This window comes from Hemiscyllium ocellatum, chromosome 12 (assembly GCF_020745735.1).
Source record: "Hemiscyllium ocellatum isolate sHemOce1 chromosome 12, sHemOce1.pat.X.cur, whole genome shotgun sequence".
In the NCBI taxonomy this organism is placed as follows: domain Eukaryota; kingdom Metazoa; phylum Chordata; class Chondrichthyes; order Orectolobiformes; family Hemiscylliidae; genus Hemiscyllium; species Hemiscyllium ocellatum.
The window spans coordinates 10,577,222-10,603,326 of record NC_083412.1 but is presented as its reverse complement, the minus strand read 5'-3'; the positions used below and the strand labels follow the sequence as shown (position 1 = coordinate 10,603,326).

Here is a 26,105-nt window from a genome sequence, read left to right as displayed (position 1 = left end):
GTTTTGCCTAGGGTGGCAGCTTTTAAGGCTGGCAAGCATATTTTTAAGGTGAGAGGCCTACGAATTAAATACAGACAAGGGCCAATGTTTTTACACAGGGAGTGCTTTGTGTGTGGCATTTTCTTCCAGAAGAAGTGGTGGATGTGAGAACAGTTACAAAGTTCAAAAGACTTTTGGCTAAGTTCATGAGGAAGAAATGTTTGGAGGGATATGGGCTAAGCGCAGGCAGGTGGGAGTAATTTAGTTTGGGATTATTTTCGACATGGACTGGTTGGTCTAAAAGGTGTGTTTCTGTGCTGTATGACTCTATGACTCATGAATTGTGAGGTTGGTGGTCAATGGGAAGGCTAGTCAGAAGTGGGAGTGGGATGGGAGTGAGCAATGAGATCCGTGGTTAGTAGAAGAGAAATTGACCTGGAATGGATTGGTGTGAAACAGGGGTGAGACTTTTAAGAGCTGGGCGATAAATTCTCCTTCATCAGCTCTCTGCCTGAAGGCAGGGTCACCCTTAAATGAGCGGCAATCATCACCATGGTTGGAGCAAAAAGACTGGACCTGAATACATCCCAACCCAGGGGAATTGAACCCTGAGCTATCAACACCAATCTGATCCACATTGACCTACCATGGAATACAAGTCATTGTGGCAACGTTTACTTGCATGTTACAATCAGGAGCCATGGAGACTGATGACAGAGGCTCTGGTTTCTCTCAATTACCAAAGTGACCACGAATCTCTCCAATTCTCACTGCTGTGTGTTGGGGGGATTTACTCAAAGGGCCTCTTCTGTACTCTATAATTGTGTGTTTTCCCCCACCTTCCAACAACCTGTCCCCCCCCCCGGTCATATTGTTGATTCTCAACCTATTGGCCACATTACACTTCCCTTGGCCCTCAGGGATAGGAATCAAACCCAGAGCTTCAGGCTCATAGTCACCTACTGCTCCTGAAGACTTCCTCATGGGAGATGCAATACGGGCAGGTGTTTCTCTGTGAAGGACGCGTGTTTGATGAAGTTGCAGTTTTCACCCTTGTCTGGTGTAACCCATTAGTCCAGGGACATTATGTGGCATAGTTTCACCCTCACCATACACCCCTTGTCAAAGACCACAGCTCTGATGCTTCCCAGCGGTTGCACGCCCAATACAATACTCTCTTTGCTAAATGTGGAGGTGCCGGTGTTGGACTGGGGTAGACAAAGTTAAAAATCACATAACACCAGGTTATAGCCCAACAGGTTTAATTGGAAGCACTAGCTTTTGGAGCATTGCCCCTTCATCAGGTGGTTGTCATCAGGCACCCAATAAAGGAGCATTGCTATGAAAGCTAGTGCTTCCAAATAAACCTGTTGGACTATAACGTGGTGTTGTCTAATTTTTAACTCTTTATTAAAGCCGGCAGTGCCCAAGGATGAAATGAAATGAATTTCCAGGCAGGATTGCAATTGACCTGGTCATGTACTGGGCACACAGAGGCAGACTCTCTGATGGGAGTATTTCTGATAGAGGAATGGACCTGGAACTGGTGGGAGTTGAGGGAGTGGTTGGAGATCCGAGAGGTTCAATGATATGTCGTGGGGAAGGGTGGTTGGAAGGTGGGGAAAACATACAATAATAGAGTACACAAGAGACCCGTTAGCCCTTTGAGTATGTACTGACTAAAGTGCACCAAACGGCACTAGCCCCCGCTCTCCACACTATACCCAGATACTCTGACACTTCAAATGCTCATCCAAGTACTTTTTAAAAGGTCATTAGGTGTCCTGCCTCAAGGCAGTGCTTTCCAGAATCCTGCCACCCAATGGGTAAAGAAAAACTTTTCCTCAAATTCCCTCTAAACCTTGCTACAATTCTACAAGGCCTTGGTAAGACCATACATAGAGTATTGCGTGCAGTTTTGGTCTCCTTACCTGAGAGAGGATGTTCTGGTGATAGAGGGTGTGCAACAAGGATTAATCAGATTGACTCCTGGGATGGCAGGACGGACATATGAATAAAGTTTGGATTCATTGAAATTTAGAAGAATGAAAGAGGATTTCATAAAAATCTATAAAATTCCAACTGTAACTGGACAGGGTACATACAGGACAGAGGTTCCCGATGACCAGGGAGTCCAGAGCCAGGAGTCACAGTTTAAGGACACAGGAGAGACCATTGAGGACTGAGATGAGGAGAAATGTCTTCACCTAGACCGTGATAAGCTTATGGAATTTTCTTCCACAGTAACCAGTTGAAGCGAAAACATTGAATATTTTCATGAAGGAGTTAGATATAGTTCTTAGGGCTAAAGGGATCAAAGTCTATAGGGAGTAACAGGGAACAGGATATGGAGTTGTTAGATCAGCCACCATCATATTGAATCACAGAGCAGGCTCGAGGGGCTGAATGGCCTACTCCAGCTCCTTTACTTCATGTTTCCATGGTTGTCACCACATCTTTGAAGGCAGTGAGTTCTAAGTCATTTCCACTTGCCATGTTGAAAAGTGTCTTCCTCACATCCCCCTCTTACTCAAATGATCATTTAAAAATATATTGTTTGTGGGATGTTAGTGTCACTGCTAAGGACTGCCTTAGTGCTAGTGCTGACATGGTCACTATTAGGGCAGCTTTTAATTCCCAATTTGGATTGAATTCAAATGTCACTGTGCCATGATGTGATTCAAATGCTGTCCAGAATGTAAACCTGGTGTTCTGAATTACGAGTCCAGTGATGTGAACTACTATATCACCACATCTCCTTCCCCTGAGAAGGTGATGATTGGCTTTTTGCCAAATGTTATTTTTGATGTAACTGCATTGATTGCCTAGGTCTCCACACTCAGGACAAGTCCAGCCAGGGCTCACTGAGAGGCAACCGCACTGACTTGGGGCTACAGGAGTCACAAGTAGGCCAGGCTGTTGGGGGACTTCAGGTCTCCATTCCCTCGAGCTTCCAGCCCATTGGATTTCCATAGGAATCTGACAGTTTGGTTGTCAACCCACTGGAGCCAGATTTTTATTTCCTGTTGGAATTCCATTTGGCAAACTCACCTAGAATTTCAGGCCTCCACATTGCTGATCCTGTGTCATAGCGACATCCTGTCCTATTTACCAGAAAAAGCATAGCAAGCATGAGAACTGAGAGCTATGCGGGAAATGCCTCAGCGTGCTCATGGTATGAATGAGATTGACACAGAGGTATCTTTATTTGGAGTCTCTCTGGTGATAGTATGGAGTACCAAAATAATGTTCTTGGCATATGCCAACATAAAAAGAAGTGACTGGAAATTTGAATGACTGGATTGGCTAATACACCTCAAATCAGTGCGTTCAGGGAAAGGAAGAGAAATGTATGCATTAGGAGCAAAAGTAGGCCATTTGGCCCATCCAGCCAGTTCCACCTTTCAATGTAATCGTGGCTGACCCTCAATCACAAAGCTATAGCCTTTCTCTCTCCTCATATCCTTGACACCTTTAGCTCCTAGAAATCCACCTCTTTCATAAACACATTCAGTGATTTGTTCTCCATCTCTCATGATAGAGAAACCAACAGGTTTCGACTGAAGAGATATTTCCTCATCACTAGGATGTTGTCCTGCTCAGACACGGAACAGCTAAGAGCAGCAATCAAAGATGGAAGCCAGAGATAGTGTTGCTTACAGTTCGCCGGTCATCTTCAAAGATTTCTCTCACTTCTTCTTTCGAGCACCGTTCTTCAATGCATTCCCTCTCCACGTCACCCTCTTTAAATTCCTCCAGAAAGCTGTTTGCCCGCCTCTGTCTTGCTAGGAGGTTATTGGCCTTTTCATGAGTCACAAACACTGGGACGGAGCAAAGTGATATACAAAGCAATTAGGAGCTGCCATTCCACTCAGTTTGTCGGGAAGTTACAGGGTAGGCTTATCGTGAGGGGGTGGGGGAGGTCAATGGGAAAGACATAACTGCGCCTATCCCAGACACCTCTGGCAGGGTGGCTCAGTGGTTAGCACTGCCGCCTCACAGTGGCAAGGACCCGGGTTCAATACCAACCTGTGGAATAAGTGGCGTTTGCACATTTCCCCTGTGTCTGCGAGTTCTTCGGGGTTCCTCCCACAATCCAAAGATGTTCAGCTTAGGTGGATTGACCATGTTAAATTGCCCATGATGCTCAGGGATGTGTAGGTTAGGTCAGGGGGAATGGGTCTGGGTGGGTTACTCTTCGGAGGGTTGGTGTGGACTTGTTGGGCTGAAGGGTCTGATTCCACAATGTAGGGATTCTGTGATATCTTTAGAATAAGGGCCTATCCCTGACTCCCATAGAATCAGGATTTATCCATGTCACCTGTAGAATCGGGGCCTGTTCCTGACATCTATCTCTGAAACCTATATAATCAGGACCAATTGCTAAAACCTACAGAATCAGGATTAGATTAGATTCCATACAGTGTGGAAAAAGGCCCTTCAGCCCAACCAGTCCACACGCCCCCCCCCCCCCCCCCCACCCACTCTCCTCTGACTAACGCACATAGCAACTATGGACAATTTAGCATGGCCAATTCACCTGACCTGCACATCTTTGGAATGCCAATGCTGAAAACGTCAATTCTCCTTCACCTCGGATGCTGCCTGACCGGCTGTGCTTTTCCAGCACCACAATTTTTGACTCTGATCTCCAACATCTGCAATCCTCACTTTCTTCTATATAATTTTGAGCCTGTTTCTCATCTTTTGAATAAGTGACCTATCCCTGATCTATAGAATCACCAGCCTCTCCTCAACCTATAAACTCATCAACATTGAGACTGTGTGGTGCTGGAAAAGCACAGCAGGTCAGGCAGCTTCTGAGGAGCAGGAAAATCGACATTTCGAGCAGGAGTCCTTCATCAGGAATGTGGCTGGGAGACTCCGAGATGGAGAGATAAATGGGGGTGGGGGTGGGAATAAGGTAGCTGAGAGTGCAATAGGTGGATGGAGGTGGGGATGAAGGTGATAGGTCAGGGGGAGGGTGGAGCAGATAGGTGGGAAGGGTGATAGGCAGATAAGATAGGTCATGGGGGCAGTGCTGAGCTGGAAGGTTGGAACTGGGGTAAGGTGGAGAAGGGAAATGAGGAAACTGGTGAAATCCACATTGATGCCCTGGGGTTGAAGTGCTCTAAGGCGGAAGATGAGGCATTCCTCCTTCAGGCGTCTGGTGGTGAGGGAATGATGGTGGAGGAGGCCCAGGACCTCCATGTCCTCGGCAGAGTGGGAGGGGGAGTTGAAATATTGGGCCGCAGGGGGGTGGGGTTGATTGGTGAGGGTGTCCTGGCGATGTTCCCTAAAGCGGTCTGTGGAAATGCGTCCAGTCTCCCTAATATAGAGGAGACTGCATCGGGAGCAACGGATACAATCGATGGCGGGGGAAAGGTGCCAGGAGGGGAGGGTGGGTTGTTAGGGGGCGTGAACCTGACAAGGTAGTTGCGGAGGGAATGGTCTTTGCAGAAAGTGGATAGGGCTGGGGAGGGAAATATACCCCTGGTGTTGGAGTCCATTTGTAGGTGGCGGAAATGTCAGCGGATGATGCGGTTTATGCAGAGTTTGATGGGTTGGAAGTTGAGGACCAAGAGGGTGTTCTGTCCTTGTTGCAGTTGGTGGGGTGGGGTTCGAGAGCAGAGGTGCAGGACGTGGATGAGATGCATTGGAGGGCATCTTCAACATGGGAAGGGAAATTTCAGTCTTTAAAGAAAGAAGCCATCTAGTGTGTTTTGTGGTGGAACTGATCCTCCTGGGAGCAGATGTGGCAGAAGCGGAGGAATTGGGAATGTGGGATGGCATTTTTGTAGGAGGCAGAATGGGAGGAGGTGTAATCCAGGTAGTTGTGGGAGTCGGTGGCCCTGTGAAAAATATCAGTGTTGAGTTGGTCATCATTGATGGAGATGGAGAGGTCGAGGAAGGGGTGGGAGGTGTCAGAGATGGTCCAGGTGAATTTAAGGTCTGGGTGGAATGTGTTGGGAAGTTGATGAACTGTTCGACCTCCTCGTGGGAGCATGAGGTGGCGCTGATACAGTCATTGATGTAGCGGAGGAAGAGGTGGGGAGTGGTGCCGGTGTAACTATGGAAGATGGACTGTTCTACATAGCTGACAAAGAGGCAGGTGTAGCTGGGGCCCATGAGGGTGCCCATGGCTACCCCTTTGGTCTGGAGGAAGTGGGTGGATTCAAAGGAGAAATTGTTAAGGGTGAGGACCAGTTCAGCCAAACGAATAAGAGTGTCAGTGTAAGAGTATTATTGGGGACGTCGGGAGAGGAACAAATGGAGGACTTGGAGGTCCCAGAATAAAATCATCAGCTCATCCCAACTTATATTTGACTTATAGAATCATCGACCTATTCCTGACCTTTACAGTTATAGAGTACTTTATAGGCTTGCTCTATAGAATCCTTCTTATATGTCTGACATGTAGAAACATCAGAAGGCAATGAGACTATAAGATATAGGAGCAGATATGAGACTGATCAGCCTATTGAGGTCCGCTCTGGCATTCAATCATGGCTGATAAGTTTCTCAACCCCATTCTCCTGCTTTCTCCCCGTAACCCTTGATCCCCTTGACAATCAAGAACCTATCTACCTCAGTCTGAAATATACTCAATGATCCGGCCTCCACAGCCTTCTGTGGCAATGAATGCCACAGATTCCCCACTCTCTGGCTGAAGAAGTTCCTCCTTATCTCCATTCTAACTGGTCTTCCCTTTACTCTAAGGCTGTGTCCTCAGGTCCTAGTCCCTCTTACCAATGGAAACATCTTCCCAACATCCACTGTTCAGGCTGTTCAATCTTCTGAAAGTTTCAATTAGATTCCCCCCTTATAAACTCCAATGCGTGTAGATCTCAAATATTCCACATATGCTCAGCTTTCCATTCCTGGGATCATTTTTTGTGAACCCACTCCAAGGCCAGCACATCCTTCCTGAAGTGTGAGGCCCCAAATTGTGCACAATATTCCAAATCTGGTCTGACTAGAGCCCTATAAAGCCTCAGAAGTACATCCCTGCTTTCATATTCTAGTCATTTCAAAATAAGTGCCATCATTGTATTTGCCTTCCCAACTATCAACTCAATCTGAAAATTTACCTTAAGAGAATTCTGGAATAGGACTCCCAAGTCCCTTTGTACTTATGATTTCTGAATTGTTTCCCCATTTAGAAAATAGTCTACGTCTCTATTCTTCCTACCAAAGTGCATGACCTCACACTTTCCCACATCATACTCCATCTGCCACTTCTTTGTCCACTCTCCTAACCTCTCCAAATCCTTCTGCAGCCTTCCTGCCTCTTCACCTATCTGCAAACCGAGCCAGAATGCCCTCAGTTCCTTCATCTCAATTATTAATATATAAAGTATAAAGTTGTTATCCCATCACACCACTTGTCACCAGCTGCCATCCTGAGAAGGACCCTTTTATCCCCACTCACTGCTTTCTGCCAGGCAGCCAGGCTTCCATCCATGCTAGTACCTTACCTCTGACACCATGGGCCCTTATCTTACTCAGCAGCCTCTTCTGCAGCACCTTGTCAAAGGCCTTTTGGAAGCCTAGGTAGATAACATCCATTGGCTCTCCTTGGTCTAACCTGCTTGTTACCTCCACAAAGAATTCTAAGAGATTTGTCAAGCAATGCTCTCACCTTGATGAAGTCATTCTGACTTGGCCCTATTTTACTGTACACTTCCAAATGTTCAGAAATTTCATCCTTCACAATGACCTCCAAAATTTTATTAAGGAGCAAGATCAGGCTAACCGGCCTATAATTTCTTGTCTTTTTCTTTACTTTGATTAGGAATAGCCAACATGGCTTTCTGCATGGGAGAGCACGCCTCAAATTTGTTAGAGTTCTTTGATGAAGTGACCAGGAAGGTTGACAAGGACAGGGTGGTAGATGTAGTCTATATGGATTTCAGTAAGGTCTTTGATAAGGTTCCACATGGTAGGCTGCTCTGGAAGGTTAGACCACATGGAATCCAGGATAAGCAGGCAAATTGGATAAAATGATGGTGGGAAGCAGAGGGTAATAGTGGAAAGATGTTTGTTGGACTGGAGTCCTGTGACTAGTGGAGTGTCTCAGGGGTCGGTGCTGGGCTCGTTGCTGTTTTTTTAATCAATATCAATGACTGAGATGAGATTATAAGACATGATTAGTAAATTTGAAGATGACACTAAAATAGGCAATATAGTGGACAGTAAGGAAGGTTATCATAAATTGCAGCAGGACCTTGATCAGCTGGGGAAGTAAGCTAATACATGGCAAATGGAGTTCAATATAAGTAAGTGTGAGGTCTTGCGTTTTGCAAAGTCAAATCAAGGTAGGAGTTTGAATGGTAGGGCCTTAAGGAGTGCACTGGAACAGAGGAAACTTGGACAGCAGAGAGACAGACCCTTTGGCACAAGACCTTATAGAGGTTCACAAAATCACGAGGGGCATGGAGAGGGTGAATAGACAAAGTCTTTTCCCTTGGGGTGGGGCAGTCCAGAACTAGAGGGCATAGGTTTAGGGTGAGAGGGGAAAGATATAAAAGAGACCAATGAGGCAACTTTTTCTCTCAGAGGGTGGTATGTGTATGGAATGAGCTGCCAGAGAAAGTGGTGGAGGCTGATACAATTGCAACATTTAATAGGCATTTGAATGAGTATATGAATAGGAAAGGTTTGGAGGGATATGGGCCGAGTACTGGCAGGTGGGACTAGATTGGGTTGGGATATCTGGTCGGCATGGACGGGTTGGACCGAAGGGTCTGTTTCCATGCTGTACATCTCTATGACTTTATAGTCCATGTCGATCAAAATGTCCATCCACACTAACCCCATTTCCCTGCACTTGGCCCATATCCCTCTAATCCTTTCCTATCCGTGTGTGTGTCCAAATGCCTTTGAATGTTGTTAATGTACCCGCCTCAACCACTTCCGCTGCCAGCTCATTTCATATGCGTACCACCCTCTGTGTACACACATTGCCCCTCAAATTCCCTTTTATTTTTTCTCCGCTAACCCTAAACTGATGCCCTCTAGTCTTCGATTCCCCAACCCTGCAAAAAAGACTAAGTTCATTCATCCTATCCATGTTTTTCATGACCTTATACACCTCTATAATGTCCTACGCTCTAAAGAAAAAGTCCTAGCTTGTCTAAACTCTCCCGATAACTCAAACCCGTTGAGTCCAGGCAACCTTCTTGTACATTTTCTCTGCACTCTTTCCAGTTTAATAACATCCTTCCTATAGCAAGGTGACCAAAACTGAACACAATACTCTGATGTCCTGTATAACTGAAGCATAACCTCCCAACTTCTATACTCAATTCCCTGACTGATGAAGGCCAGTGTATCAAAAGCCTTCTTCCCTGCCCTGTCTACCTGTGACTCCATTTTGGGAGAACCATACACTTCAATTCCAAGGTCTCTCTGTTCCACTGCACTCCTTGAGGCCCTACCATTCACCATGAAACTCCTACCTTGATTTGACTTTCCAAAATGCAAGACCTCACACCTATCTATATTAAATTCCATTTGCCATTTCTCAGCCCACTTCCCCAGCTGATCAAGGTCCTGCTGCAATTTCTAAGAACCTTCCTCACTTTCCCCGAGACCATCTATTTAATGTCATCAGCAAACTTACTAAACATGGCTTGTACATTCTCATCCAAATCATTGATATCGATAACAAACAACAATTGGCCCAGCAACGATCACCGAGACACTCCACTGATCACAGGCCTCCAGTCTGACAAGCATCCTTCCACTATTACCCTCTGCTTCCCACCATCAAGCCAATTGTGTATCCATTTTGCCAGCTACCCCTGGATTCCATGTGGTCTAACCTTCCAGAACAGCCAATCATGTGGAACCTTATCAAAACCCTTACTGAAATCCATATAGACTACATCTACCACCCTGCCCTCGTCAACCTTCCTGGTCATTTCAACAAAGAACTGGAACAAATTCCTGAGATATGATCTCCCACGCACAAAGCCATGCTGACTACTCCTAATCCAACCTTGTCTTTCCAAATGCATGCACATCTTATCCCTCACAATCCTCTCGAGCAACTTAACTAGCACAGATGTTAAGCTTCTTGTTCTACAGTTCCCAGGCTTTATTTTGCAGCCCTTCTTGAATAATGGCACAACTTCTGGCACCTCTTCCATGGCTAATGATGATGCAAAAATATCAGCCAGGGCCCCCACAATTTCTTCTGTAGCCTCTTCCAGTGTTTTTGGATATACCTGCCCAGGACTGGGAGATTTATCCACCTTCATACTTTCAAATACATCCAAAATCTCCTATACTATGATATGGACTGTCCCCAAGATATCACCATTAACTTCCCCAAGTTCCCAAGTATTCGAGTCTTTCTCCATGGTAAACACAGAGGAGAAATATTCATTGAGAACCTTGCCCATCCCTTGTGGTTCTACACATGCGTGTTCGCTTGGTCCCTGAGGGGCCCTATTCTCTCTCTCTAGCTATTCTTTTTCCATTAATATACTCAAAGTACCTCTTTGGATTCACTCTAATCTTTTCAGCCAAGGGTATCTCATATCCCCTTCTCACCTTTCTGATTTCCTTCTTCAGTAAACTCCTGTATTCCCTTATACCTCCAAGGATCCCAGCTGCCTGTACCTGAGCCATGCCCCCTCCTTTTTTCTGGTCACAGTCTCAACATCTCATCATTCAGGGTTCCCTATTCCTGCCAAACTCACCCTTCACCCTCACAGGAACATATAGACCTTGAACTCTAGCTATCTCACTTTTACAGCCTCCCACTTGCCAGAGTTCCCTTTGCCTGCAAACTAACTATTCCAACCAACCCCTGCAAGTTCCTGTCTAATTCCACCAAATTCCACCCTGCCCCAGTTTAGAACTTGAAGCTGTGGACCAGTTTTGTCCCTCTCCAGAGCCATTTGAAAATTAATAGAACTATGGTCGCTGATCCCAGAGTGCATTGCCCTCTGTCACCTCTGTCACCTGTCCTTCCGTGATTCCCAAGAGTAGGTCGAGTTTTGTCCCTAGGCAAAGGTGAGGACTGCAGATGCTGGAGGTCAGAGTTGGAAAAGCACAGCAGGTCAGGCAGCATCCAAAGAGCAGGAAAATCAATGTTTCGGGCAAAAGCCCTTCATCAGGAATCTTTGTCCCTTCCCATTTAGGGCCCTCTACATACTGCTTGAGGAAACGTTCCTGAACGCACTTAACAAATTCCACCCCATCTCAGCCCTTACTGTTCTGGCAGTCCCAATCTATGTTTGGAAAATGAAAATCCCCCACTATGACAACCATATTGCTCCTGCAAGTTTCCTCCAATTCCCATTGACCATTTGGGGGCCTATCGTACAACCCCAATAACATCACCACCCCCTTCTTATTTCTTAGCTCCACCCACAAAGCCACACTGGATGATTGTTTAATTATTTAATCTCTGACTACTGCTGCGATATTTGCCCTAATCAAAAATGCAACTCCCCTTCCTCTCCTTCCAATACCTCTGTTCCACCTAAAGCACCTGTACCCTGGTACATTATGCTGTGAGTCCCGTCCCTCCTTTAGCCATGTTTCTGTAATGGCTATAAAATCACAGTCCCATGTACCTATCCACGCCCTGAGTTCATCAGCCTTATCTGTCAGCACTCTTACACTGAAATAGAAGGAATTTAATCCAACAGGCATTCATTAGTCTCTGTTGTGTTCCAGCCTGACCTGCCTCTTCAACTTACTATTTCTGATTACTGTATCTCCTTCCAACCTCACACTTGCCTCCCCATGTTGAGGATCCCACCTCCCCCCTGCCAATCTAGTTTAAACCCTCCCTTGCAGCACCTGACTGCCAAGATATTGGTTCCCCCTCCAGTCCAGTTGCAACCCGTCCCTCTTGAATGGGTCACCTCTGCCCCAGAAAAAGATTCCAACGATCTACAAATCTGAATCCCTGCCCCTTGCACCAACTCTTGAACCATGCATGATTCTGCCATAGCTTCCTGCGCTTACTCTGACTCACACGTGGCACGGGCAGTAATCCAGAGATTATCACCAACGAGGACCTGGTTTTGAATTTTTTTCCTAGTTCTCGATAAACACTGTGCAAGACCTCCTCCTCATTTCTACCGATGTCATTTGTACCAAAGTGCACAATGACTTCTGACTCTTTGCCCGCCACCTTGAGAACATTCTGCAGCCATTCTGAGACATCCTGGGCCCTGGCACCCAGGAGGCAACACACCGTCCTGGATTCCCCTTTGCAGCCACAGAATCTCCTACTCTGTAACTACAGTCTCCTGTCACTGAGGTCCTGTTTATCTTTGCCCTTTCCTGCTGTGCCCCAGAGCCAGCTGTAGCGCCACTGAGCTGACTATTGCTGCTTTCCCCTGAACGATCATCCCCCCACCAATTGTATCCAAAATGGTATACATGGGGAATGGTCACAGGGGATTCCTGCACTCCCTTTACCTTTCCTAGTGGTCATCCAGGCTCCTGTCTGCCTGCACCTTAGGTGTGACCACCTCACTAGGACTCTTACCTATGAGGTGCTTAGTATCTCAGATGGTCTTGGATGAATTGGTACACACAGCCCCTGAACATGATGAAAGGAATGGGGGACACAGAGTACTTATAAAAATGGACAGCGATCAATAACCACTACTGAAACGATCTAATGATTGCAACTCTGGTGTTCAGCAGCTGAGATCAGGGAGACCAGCATGTCCCAAGCACAGACTTTGGACAGAACCAAACCCTGAGGGACAGTTAGTGGGTGCATCCCTGAATACTCTGGTTTCAACGATTAACCATCACACCATCTGGCTGAGATGGGAGGCCGAGGAACGACTCTCCCTCGAGGTCACAAACTCTGAATCTTTCCACCGGCGGTGGGCACAGCTTGCAAAATTGAGAATCTTCATCCGCGTACCGGTCGACAGAAAGACGGTACCTGGAGTTTGAGCGGCTGTGGGGTGAAGCAACAGGAAAAGGGACGTAGCCCAGAGCAGTCTTGCCATGTTTCGCTGGTGCTTGCTGACTCCTCCTGCGTCTGAGTTTCAGTGAACAGCCCGAGTGAACCAAGGCTCAAAGATCAACAACTAGGGCTGCAAACATAAACCGCTCGATACCCCACCGACCCTTGATCTCTGGCATCCTGAGTGACTCGCAATCAGCAGGTCGTAGCTCCCCAGCTACATTCAAAGTGTGAGCACAGGGACTATACAACACTCACAGCTCAAACAACCCCCTTCTCCAACACCCACGAGCAATAGGAGGCCGCTCACTGTTTCAGGGCTGAGGACATTTTAAACCAGTGGAACCCAATATCCCTACATAGCACCCACCTCTTTAGGGGGATCCAATGGCCCAGTGGTACTATCGTTAATGAACCTTCATCATAACAAGTGTAAATCATTAGTGAAATGAGAGGAAGGATTGTTCACACTGCTTTACTCAGCAATAACCTGCTCACTGACACCCAGTTTGGGTTCTGCCAGGGCCACTCATGTCCTGATGTCATTTCAGCTCTGGTTCAAACATTGACAAAACAGCTGAATTCCTGAGGTGAGGTGGGAGTGACAGCCCTTGACCTTGAAGGCCACACTTGGCAACAAGAAGCCCTAGCAAAACTGGAATCAGTGAAATCAGGCAACAAACTCTTCATTGGTTGGAGTGATACTTGACATACAGGTAGATGGTGGGAGACAGTGACGTCTGCACATGCTGGAGATCAGAGTTGAGAGTGTGTTGCTGGAAAAGCACAGCAGGTCAGGCAGCATCCGAGGAGCAGGAAAATCTACGTTTCGGGCCGGAGCCCTTCATCAGGAATGAGCCTGAAACGTCGATTCTCCTGCTCCTCGGATACTGCCTGACCTGCTGTGCTTTTCCAGCAACAAACTCTCAATATAGGTAGATTGTTGTGGTCGTTAGAGATCAGTCATCTCAGCTCCAGGACATCTCTGAGAGAGTTCCTCAGGGTAGTGCCCTAGGCCCAATCACCATCAGCTGCAACATCTTGGGTGTTACCATATCAACACATGGCTCCAAGAGCAGCTCAGAGGCTAGGAATCCTGCAGCAAGTAACTTAGAACATAGAACATAAAACAGTACAGCACAGAACAGGCCCTTCAGCCCACGATGTTGTGCCGACCACTGATCCTTATGTATTCACCCTCAAATTTCTGTGACCATTTGCATGTCTCTTAAATGTCCCCAGTGACCCTGCCTCCACAACTCTCTGTGTAAAGAACCTGCCTCTGACATCCCCTCTATATTTGTCTCTCAATTCCCCAAAGTCTATCCACCATCTACAAGGCACAAGTCAGGAGTTTGATGGAATACCCCCCCCCCATTTGCCTGGATGAGTGCAGTTCCTACAACATTCAAGAAACTTGACACCATCCAGGGCAAAACAGCCCATATCCATAAAAGTTCACTTCCTTCACCAACAACGCTCTGTAGCAGCAGCATGTCTCTTCAAGATGCACTGCAGATATTTACCACAGACCCTCAGGCAACACCTTATAAACCCGCAGCCACTTCAATTCGAAGGATAAGGACAGCAGATACATGGGAGCGCTACCCCTTCCAAGTCAATCACTATCCTGACATGGAAATACATTGCCATTCCTTCACAATGTCACTGGGTCAAAATCCTGAAATTCCCTCCCTAATGGGATGATTCCACCAGTGTTACCCAAACCTCTCCCCAACTGTGACCCTGTCTCACGTTGACCCCAGCTGAAAACTGTCATCACCCTTCGGTGAGCAGTGGTGGGGAACAGAAGGGAAGACCTATCAGAGCAGGGAGTACAGGTTGACGGTTTGGTCAGTCATGCCTCCAAGCTCGTGATCCTGCTTGGAAATGTAAGGAGACAGCTCCCCACCTCTTTCTCCAGGGCAGTTAGAGATGGACTATAATGGAACAAAAATCAGATTCAGTATCTTTATTGTGGGAAGAGGTTTTAAAATCTAGGCTAGGTCAGCATTTATTGCGAATCCCTTATTGCCCAGAGGGTAGTTAAGAGTCACTGCACTGATGTGGGTCTAGAGTCATATTGAGGCTAGATTAGGTAAGGATGGCAGTTTACTTCCTTAAAGGGCATTCGTGACCTAGATGGGTTTTTCCTGACAATGCTTTCATCATTAGACTCTTCCAGATTATTACTGAATGCAAATTCCACCATTTGCATTCAGTAATAATCTGGAAGAGTCTAATGATGAAAGCATTGTCAGGAAAAACCCATCTAGGTCACGAATGCCCTTTAAGGAAGTAAACTGCCATCCTTACCTAATTCCACCATTTGCATTCACAGGATTTGAACCCAGGTCTCCAGAACATTACCTGGGGGGGGGGAGGAGGGAGGAGGGATGGGGTGATATGGATTGGGTGGGGGATTCCAATCTGACTGTGTTAAATGCAGGATCATTTTCACTGACACAGTTGCAGGCCGACATGGAGAGTGATGGGAGAGGGTGTCACCTACAACACAGCTCGCACTGAGGTTAAACATGGGATCTTAGGCCACTTGGTCCTTCGAGACTGCTCCACCATTCAATAAAATCGCGACCAATCTGCTTGTGGTCTCACCGTCCGTGACTGTCTCCTGTAACCCTCCACTTCCACGTTACCAAACCTCCATCTATGTCAGTCAGAGCATTCGGTCTCAGCTGCTTCCTGTTATAATCAAGGTGGTTATTTTCAAATCAACGTTGTGATGTTATTACACCACTCTGGAGCACTGGGAATTGAGTTCAGACCTTCTGACCCAGAGGTACGTCCTACCACTGCACCAAATGAACTCCCTAGTAAATTGAAATTGGGCCTTCAGATCTTCAGAGTAATGCTGTCCCAACTGAGCTATGCACGGTTGTCTCTGTACTTATGGCAACTAACAACGGCTAAATGGCCACATTCAAGCCGACTTCTTCATTCCCCATTGGATTGTAGAGTCATTCCTAAATTAATCCAGTCCCATTTGCCAACATTTGGTCCATATCCCTCTGAACCCTTCCTATTCATATACTCATCCAGATGCCTCTTAAATGTTGTAATTGTATCAGCCTCCACCAGTTCCTCTGGTAGCTCATTCCATACACATACCACCCTCTGCGTGGAAAAGTTGCCCCTTAGATCCCTTTTAAATCTTTTCCCTCTCACCCTAAACCTATGCCCTCTACTTCTGGACTCCCCTGTTCAAATTTCACTGTCTGACCCCGTGAGATTCAAACCAATGTCCCCAGAACTTTTCCCTGAGGTTATCGATTGTGAATCCAATGACATTACCAGAACACCATTGCCTTCCCTGGGTAATCAAGGGAGTGTCCTAGGCCATCTTTAGCCACTGTATTAATGATCTACTCTCCAACATAAGGTCAGAAATAGGGATGCTCACTGATGACTGCACAATGTTCAGCACCATTTGCAACTCCTCAGGCACTGAAGCAGTCCATATTCAAATGGACAATCTCTGGACAAGTGGCAAGTTACATTTGTGTCACACAAGTGCCAGGATGTGACCATCTGCAACAAGCAAGAACCTAACCATCTTCCCTTGACATTGCCATTACTGAATCCCCCTTTATCACCATGCCGGGGGGTACATTGATTGGAAACTGAACTGGACTCACAATATAAGCACAGTGGCTAAAAGAACAGGTCAGATGCAAGGAATACTGCCTCAATTAACTCACCCCTTGACTCCCAATGCCTGGCAACAAGGCACAAGTCAGGAGTGTGATGGAATACTCCCCACTTGCCTGGATGGGTGCAGCTCCAACAACATTCAACAAGCTTGACACCATCCAGGCCATTTCATTGGCGCCACGTCCACAAACATCCACTCCCTCCGGCACTGACACTTCAGTAGCAGCAGTGTATACTATCTACAAGATGCACTGCAGAAATTCACCAAGGGTCCTCAGACAGCACCTTCCAAATCCACAACCACCTCCATCTAGAAGGACAAGGGCAGCAGATACGAGGGAACACCACCCCCTGCAAGTTCCCCTACTGCCACACAGTGACTTGGAAAGACATCATTGTTCCCTCAGTGTTGCTGGGTCAAATCCTGGAATGCCCTACTGAGTTGCATTGTGAGTCCACCTACAACACATGGACTGCAGCGGTTCAAGGAGGCAGCTCACCATCATCTTCGCAAGGAGCAACTAGGGATGGGCAGTAAGTCTGGCTCAGACAGTGATTTAAGGAGAAAGAAGAGAATTCTAGACAGCATTAAAGAAATAAATTCCCCTCATCTCTACCCCTAAGTTTTTGTTTCAAAGTTTGTAAATCAGTTTCTCTAATTTTTTTAGTCCCAGCACTGTGACTATGAGGCGCCTCCTGGAGGACAAGTGCTCTACTCTGCCCTGGGCCCCCGGAGCTGCCTGCTCCTGGCGAACTGCACCTTGGGATGTCCTTGACCTGCTGACCCCTGAACCCCTGACCTCTGCAAAACCAACAATTAGTCAATAAGAGCAGGGGAAACAGTAAACAGATGTAAAGGTCAGTGATCGGTTGTGATAAGCACAGAGAGCCTGCACTCGTCGATATGCAGGGAGCTGACAGGCGGCTTGGGCTACACCCACATCAAATGATGCCAATTCAACTCAAAAGACCTCCTTTCAATCCTCCAGTCAATGGCACGGGCCCCGTGAGGGACAACAACCATTTGTTCAAGGGAATCTCACTCTTGGCACACCCATAGCCAGGGTTTGGTTGAAGATAGCCTGGTTGAGGAGACAGTATGACACTATTGAATTTAATACAGGTTAAGACTGAAGACAACTATATGTATTTAGTGATTGAGGGTCATAGAGTCATAGAGATATGCAGCACGGAAACAGACTCTTTGATCCAAGTCGTCCATGCCGGCCAAATCTCTGAATTAATCAAGTCTCACTTGCCAGATTTGATCCATATGCCTCTAAACCCTTCACCCATGATGAGGAGGTGCTGGTGTTGGACTCGGCTGGACCAAGTGCAAAATCACAGAGCACCAGGCTATAGACCAAATAGGTTACAAGTTACCTGATGAAGGAGCAGCGCTCTGAAAGCTTGTACTTCCAAATAAACCTGTTGGACTATAACCCAGTGCTGTGTGGTTTTTAACTTTATTCATAAATCCATCCAGTTGCCTTTTAAAAGTCAGAAATGTACTCACCTCCACCACCTCCCCCCGGCAGCTCATTCCATACACACACTGCTCTCTGCATAAACAGTTGCCCCTTAGATCGGTTTTATATTTTTCCCCTCTCACCTCTAGTTTTTGACACCCGACCCCAGGGAAAAGACTTTGGTTATTTACCATATCCATTCCCTTCATGATTTTATCAACCTCTCATAAAATTTAAAAGACATACTGAATAGGAAGGGTTTTGAGGGATATAGGCCGGGTGCTGGTGGGTGGGACTAGACTGGGTTGGGATATCTGGTCGGCATGGACGGGTTGGACCAAAGGGTCTGTTTCTGTGCTATCTTCAATGTCTTTTTCCACAAGAAACACTGATGCAAAATACTCATTTAGTATCTCCCCTGTCTCCTGCGACTACACACAAAGGCTGCCTTGCTGATCTTTGAGGGGCCCTGTTCTCTCCCTAGTTATCCTTTTGTCCTTAATGTATTTGTAAAAACCCTTTGGATTCTCCTTAACCCTATTTGCCAAAGCTACCTCATGTCCCCTTTTTGTCCTCCTGATTTCCCTCATAAGTATGTTCTGACTGCCTTTATACTCTTCTAAGGATTCACTCTATCTATTCTGTCTATACCTTACATATGCCTCCTTCTTTTTCTTAACTAAACCCTCAATTTCTATAGTTATCCAGCATTCCCTATACCTACCAGCCTTCCCTTTCACCCTAACAGGAATATACTTTCTCTGGACTCTCGTTATCTCATATCTCAAGGCTTCCAATTTTCTAGCCGTCCCTTTACCTGCAAACATCTGCTCCCAATTTTGAAAATTCTTTTCTCATACCATTAAAATTGGCCTTTCTCCAATTTAGAAGTTCAACATTTAGATCTGGTCTATCCTTTCCCATCACTATTTTAAAACGAATAGAATTATGGTCACTTGCCTCAAAGTGCTCCCCCACTGACATCTCAGTCACCTGCCCTGCCTTATTTCCCAAGAGTAGGTCAAGTTTTGCACCTTCTCTAGTAGGTACATCCACATACTGAAACAGAAAATTGTCTTGTACACACTTAACAAATTCCTCTCCATCTAAACCTTTAACACTATGGCAGTCCCAGTCTATGTTTGGAAAGTTAAAATCCCCTACCATAACCACCCTATTATTCTTACAGATAGCTGAAGTCCCCTTACAAATTTGTTTCTCAATTTTCCTCTGACTATTAGGGGGTTCTATAATACAATCCCAATAAGGTGATCATCCCTTTCTTATTCCTCAGTTCAACCCACATAACTTCCCTGGGTGTATTTCTGAGAATATCCTCCCTCAGCACAGCTGTAAGCCCTTATCAAAAATGCCACTCCCCCTCCTTTCTTGCCTCCCTTTCTATCCTTCCTGTAACATTTGTATCCCAGAACATTGAGCTGCCAGTTCTGTCCATCCCTGAGCCATGTTTCCGTAATTGCTATGATATCCCAGTCCCATGTTCTTAACTATGCCCTGAGTTCATCTGCCTTCCCTGTTAGGCCCCTTGAATTGAAATAAATACAGTTTAATTTATCAGTACTACCTTGTTCTCTGCTTTGTCCCTGCCTGCCCTGACTGTTTGACTCACCTTTGTTCTCAACTTTACCAGTGGAATGTAGGGAAATAGATGGTGACATGTTGAAAAATGTCCATATAATAGAGAAGAAATTCTTGGATCTTTTGAAATGCGTGAAGATGGATTAATCCCCAGGACCTGATCAGGTGTACGCTAGAACTCTGTGGGAAGCTAGGGAAGTGATTGCTGGGCCTCTTGCTGAGATATTTGTATCATCGATAGTCACAGATGGGGTGCCGGAAGACTGGAGGTTGGCAAATGTGGTGCCACTGTTTAAAAAGGGTGATAAAGACAAGCCAGAGAACTATAAACCAGTGAGCCTGACCTCGGTGGTGGGCAAGTTGTTGGAGGGAATCCTGAGGGACTGGATGTACATGTATTTGGAAAGGCAAGGACTGATTATGGATAGTCAACATGGCTTTGTGCGTGGGAAATCATGTCTCACAAACTTGATTGAGTTTTTTGAAGAAGTAACAAAGAAGATTGATGTGGGCAGAACAGTAGATGTGATCTATATGGACTTCAGTAAGGCATTTGACAAGGTTCCCCATGGGAGACTGATTAGCAAGGTTAGATCTCATGGAATACAAGGAGAAGTAGCCATTTGGATACAGAACTGGCTCAAAGATAGAAGACAGAGGATGGTGGTGGAGGGTTGTTTTTCAGACTGGAGGCCTGTGATCAGCGGAGTGCTACAAGGGTCGGTGCTGGGTCCACTACTTTTCGTCATTTATATAAATGATTTAGATGTGAGCATAAGAGGTACAGTTAGTAAGTTTGCAGATGACATCAATATTGGAGATGTAGTGGACAGCGAAGAAGGTTACCTCAGATTACAACAGGTTCTTGACCAGATGGGCCAATGGGCTGAGGAATGGCAGTGGAGTTTAATTTAGATAAATGCGAGATGATGCATTTTAGGAAAGCAAATCTCATCAGGACTTATACACTTAATGGTAAGGTCCTAGGGAGTGTTGCTGAACAACATGATCTTGGAGTGCAGGTTCATAGCCCCTTGAAAGTGGAGTCACAGGTAGATAGGATAGTGAAGAAGGCGTTTGGTATGCTTCCCTTTATTGGCCAAAGCATTGAGTACAGGAGTTGGGAGGTCATTGTGCAGCTGTATAGGACATTGGTTAGGTCACTTTTGGCATATTATGAGCAATTCTAGTCTCTTTCCTATCAGAAGGATGTTGTGAAACTTGAAAAGTTCAGAAAAGGTTTACAAGGATGTTGCCAGAGTTGGACGATTTGAGCTACAGGGAGAGGTTGAATAGGTTGGGGCTGTTTTCCTGGAGCGTCGGAGGCTGAGGGCTGACTGCATACATGTTTAGAAAATCATGAGGGGCATGGATATGGTAAATGGACAAGGTCTTTTCCCTGGGGTGGGGGAGTCCAGAACTAGAGGGCGTAGGTTTAGAGTGAGAGGGGAAAGATATTAAAGAGACCTAAGGGGCAACATTTTTACACAGAGGGCAGTGCGTGTATGGAATGGGCTACCGGAGGAAGTGTTGGAGGCTGGTACAATTACAACATTTAAGAGGCATTTGGAAGGGTGTATGAATAGGAAGGGTTTAGAGGGATATGGGCCTGGTGCTGGCAGGTGGGGCTAGATTGGGTTAGGATATCTGGTCGGCATGGACGGGTTGGACCGAAGGGTCTGTATATCTCTATGACTCTATAATTTGCCCACCACTGAGGTCAGGCTCACTGGTCTATAGTTCACTGGCTTCTCCTTACCACCTTTCTTAAATAGCGGCACCATTTTGGCCAAGCTCTGGTCTTCCGGCACCTTACCTGCGACTAGCGATAATACAAATATCTTAGCAAGGGACACAGCAATCAATTCCCCAACTTCCCACAGAGTTCTAGAATACACCTGACCAGGTCCTAGGGATTTATCCACCTTTATGCTCCTCCTCTATAATATGGACACTTTTCAAGGTGCCCCTATGTATTTTCCCATGTTCTCTATCTTTAATGTCCTTCTCCACAAAATATTTGTTTAGTATCTCCCCCATCTCCTGCTGTTCCACATATAAGTGGCTTTGCTGATCTTTCATTATTTTCTCACTAGTTAACCTTTACACCTTACTTTATACATATAGAATCCCTTTGCATTCTCCTTAATCCTACTTGCCAAAGCTATCGCATGTCCTCTTCTGCATTCCTGAATTCCCTCTTAAGTATACTCCTATAGCCTTTGAAGGAATCGGTTTAGCTCAGTTGGCTGGATTGCTGGTTTACAGGCTAGTGTGATACCAACTGTGTGGGTTCAATGCCCATCACTGGTTTGTGGTTCCCATGAAAGTCTCTCCTTCTCAACTTCTTCCCTCACCTGAGGTCTGGTTGCCTTCAGGTTAGATCACCACCAGTTACTTCTTGATAATATGAGAGGAACCCCTGTGGTATGGCAACACAGTAAGTACTTTTATACTGTTCGAAGGATTCCCTTGATCTCTGCTGTCTAAACCGCAAAGAGTCATAGAGATGTACAGCATGGAAACAGACCCTTCGGTCCAACCCATCCATGCCGACCAGCTATCCCAATCCAATCTAGTCCCACTTGCCAGCACCTAGCCCCATATCCCTCCAAACCCTTCCTATTCATATACCCATCCAAATGCCTCTTAAATGTTGCAATTGTATCAGCCTCCACCACAGCTCATTTCCATACATGTACCACCCTCTGCGTGAAAAAGTTGCCCCATAAGTCTCTTTTATATCTTTCCCCTCTCACCCTAAACCTATGCCCTCTAGTTCTGGACTCCCCGATCCCAGGGAAAAGACTTTGTCTACTTACCCTATCCATGCCCCTCATAATTTTGTAAACCTCTATAAGGTCACCCCTCAGCCTCTGACGCTCTAGGGAAAACAGCCCCAGCCTATTCAGCCTCTCCCTGTAGCTCAGACTCTCCAACCCTGGCAACATCCTTGTAAATCTTTGCTGAACCCTTTCAAGTTTCACAGCATCTTTCTGATAGGAAGGAGACTAGAATTGCACGCAATATTCCAACAGTGGCCTAACCTATGTCCTGTACAGCTGCAACGTGACCTCCCAACTCCTGTGCTCAATACTCTGACCAATAAAGGATAGCGTACCAAATGCCTTCTTCACTATTCTATCGACCTATATACCTCCTTCTTATTTTTAACCAAAACCTCAATTTCTCTAGTCACCTAGCATTCCCTACACCCTTCACCCCAACATGAACATATTGTCTCTGGATTCTCGTTATCTCATTTTTGAAAGCTTCCCACTTTCGAGCCATCTTTTTGTCTGTGAACATCTGCCCCCAATCAACTTTTGAAAGTTCTTACCTAATACAGTCAAAAGTTGGCCTTCCTCCAATTTAGAATTTTAACTTTTAGATATGGTCTACCCTTTTCATTGCTATTTTAGAATTATGGTCACCAAGCTTTAGTATCATTTTGATATGAGTGAAAGATTATCCCCTAAACCCGACCATCTAACATGAGTTGATCTTATCCACATATCTCTCTGCATGTGTTTGTAACATTCCGATGGTCAGATTTCAGACTTTCCTGTGCTTTTTCTCCCTACTCTCCTTAATTCCACCCTCGGTGTGTATTTCGGCCCACGAGGAACAGCTCTGTGACATCATCGGATCAGCCAGAATCCTAATGACATCAAGCAACCTCCACTACATTGTCATGTGCCTGGAAGGATGTGGGGCTAAGGGAAGGAGGGATGTACAAGATAGAATTTGCTGTTCTCTTTAGAAGGTTACGCATTCAGGACTGACACTGAAACCACTGTGTATATGAATAGATAATTTTTCTGACAGTTATGCAGTCTTAAAAACTGGTTGCCTATCCCTAGATACCTTTGAACTATGTGGCTTACTCAGCCATTTTAGAGTGCAGTTAAGAGCCAACTGCTTCGGGTTTGGAGTTACATATAGGCTAGATCAGGTAAGGACAGTTCAGATTTCTTCATGGACATTAGTGAACCACGTGGGGTTTGACAACAATTGATGATTAGTTTCCGATTCCAAATTAACTCATAAAATTCAAACGCATGCCATAGTAGGATTTAAACCCACGTTCCTCAGAGTATTACACTTGGGTCTTTGGATTGTCAAGAGCGCAGTGCTGGAAAGATACAGCAAGTCAGGCAGCATCCAAGCAGCAGGAGAATCGAGAAGGAATTATGCCTGAACATCGATTTTCCTGCTCCTCAGATGCTGCCTGATCTGCTGTGCTTTTCCAGCACCACTTGACTCTGATCTCCAGCGTCTGCAGTCCTCACTTTCTCCCCTTTGGATGGTTAGCCGTAAACTTACCACCATGCTACCGTCTTCCTGCCACTCAGCCATTGCTACAGATAATAGCAGCCTGTCAATTCAGGACTAAGATTTGAAAACATCTTTCCACAAGGATCACCAGCAATCCCAGATTGTCCAGTGTGAAGTGAACAGAGAGGATCTTCAGGCCTTAATTAGGAGTGAAAGAAAATGCCGGTGGACTTGGGGAGAGAGTAGGGCAGAAAGTCTGAGCGTTGATTGGCTGAAAGACCAATGATATCTGTATGAGCCCTGTCATGATTGTAGGCAAGGCTCTAGCAGATCAAGGGAGCAAGTCTTTGCACAGGGGTTCATGGCTCAGAAAGTCAAGGGCTATCCCTGGATTGCTATCAGTCAATCATTTGGGGCAGTCCTGCTCAGGACTCCCACATAAAGGGAGTGGTGCCAAATACTGGGCAGTCAACCACCCAGCATGCCTTTTTCTATCTGCCACTGGTTTGCCCCAGAATGAGAGAGAGAGGCAAACATTGCTAGAGATGAAAGTGGGTTACTATTACTGTGGTTGGGGAGGTATCCCAGCTGAGTGAGTAGGCAGTGTAGAGAGCACGCATGGCCGGCAGTGCTGGGAAGGTGAACAGCAAGTGAAGGTGATGTCGGGTAACAGTGAGACTGGTAGAGCATGAGCCTGGAATGGGAGATAGGGACAGTAACAGCGCGAGTGTGAGGTAGCAGATAGAAGACGGTGGCACTGACACTGGGGAAGCGGGGAGATTATTGACCATCTGCCCATAGTGCCGGGCAGTACTCCAGACAGACAAACTGTTCCTACCTAGTGGACATGCTTGAGCCAGGCTGACATGGTCTGGCCTGCAATGCTGGTCTTGAGGGATGTGCACGTCCTGCCTGTGTATCAGACCATCCAGCTTTCTGCCCACACAGCAGGGCACTTTGCAACCCTCTGTCTGCCATGTTCATGGGCAGATGTCACGAACCGTACAGAGCAGCAGCTCCATGCTGACACAGCATGCCCGGGTGCAGAATTGACTTCTAAAGATGGCGCCAGGGGCTGCAGTCAATCAGCAGGTAATGTCAACTCACTCTGGGTATGGCAAAATGAGGTGGTAGTCAGATATGATTCTCACTGTGAGGGCTCACAATGGCACTAATGCACATGTTTGGTGAGATACTGTGAGAAAATCCACTCAGCCTTGCGGTGAGAATCTTTCCATAGAACTTTCTGTGGAAACCAAAGCCTTTGAGGTTATTTCAGACAGAGATAGATAGGTTCTTGATTGGTGAGAGGGTCAAAGTTACAGGGAGAAAGCAGGAGAATTGGGTTGAGAAACATGTTAGCCATGATTGAATGGCAGTGCAGATCGATGGGCCGAATGGCCTCATTCTGCTCCTGTACCTGATGGTCTTATGGTTATAGAGTAACACTGAGCCAAAACGCTGTAAGACTGTGCATTCCACACAGCCACCACTCTCTGGGTGAAGAAGTTTCTCCTCAACTCTGTTCTAAGTGGCCTACCCCTTATTTTTGAACTGTGTCCTCTGGTTCGGGACTTACCCATCAGCAGAAACATGCTTCCTGCCTCCAGAGTGTCCAATCCTTTAATAATCCTATACGTCTCAATCAGATCCCCTCTTATCCTTCTAAACTCAAGCATATACAAACCCAATCGTTCCAATCTTTCAATATACGATAGTCCCGCCATTCCGGGAATTGACCTCTTGAACTTACATTGCACTCCCTCAATAGCCAGAATGGCCTTCCTCAAATTTGGAGACCAAAACTGTACACAATACTTCAGATGCGGTCTCACCAGGGGCCTGTACAGCTGCAGAAGGACCTCTTTTCTCCTATACTCAATTCCTCTTGTCATGAAGGCCAGCATGCCATTAGCTTTCTTCACTGCCTGCTGTACCTGCATGCTTGCTTTCATTGACTGATGTACAAGCTCACCTAGATCTCATTGTACTTCCCCTTTAGCTAACTTCACTCCATTTAGGTAGTAATCTGCCTTCCTGTTCTTGCCACCAAAGTGGATAACCACACATTTATCAACATTAAACTGCATCTGCCATGCATCCATCCACTCATCTAGCCTGTTCAGGTCACCCTGTATTCTCCTAACATCCTCCTC

The 26,105-nt window shown here is 46.1% G+C and overlaps 1 protein-coding gene across 1 annotated transcript in view; it reads right to left on the bottom strand.

The window, feature by feature from the left end:
• Positions 1-24,030, bottom strand: part of LOC132820887 (coagulation factor X-like) — a 75,025-nt gene extending 50,995 nt beyond the window's left edge. The window contains exons 1-4 of the mRNA XM_060833246.1: positions 23,998-24,030; positions 14,771-14,871; positions 12,774-13,006; positions 3,640-3,800 (exon numbers count right to left, since the gene is read on the bottom strand). Of these exons, the coding sequence (XP_060689229.1) occupies positions 3,640-3,800; positions 12,774-13,006; positions 14,771-14,871; positions 23,998-24,030 (528 nt within the window). The remainder of the gene's footprint in view (positions 1-3,639; positions 3,801-12,773; positions 13,007-14,770; positions 14,872-23,997) is intronic.
• Between the last annotated feature and the right edge of the window lie 2,075 nt (positions 24,031-26,105).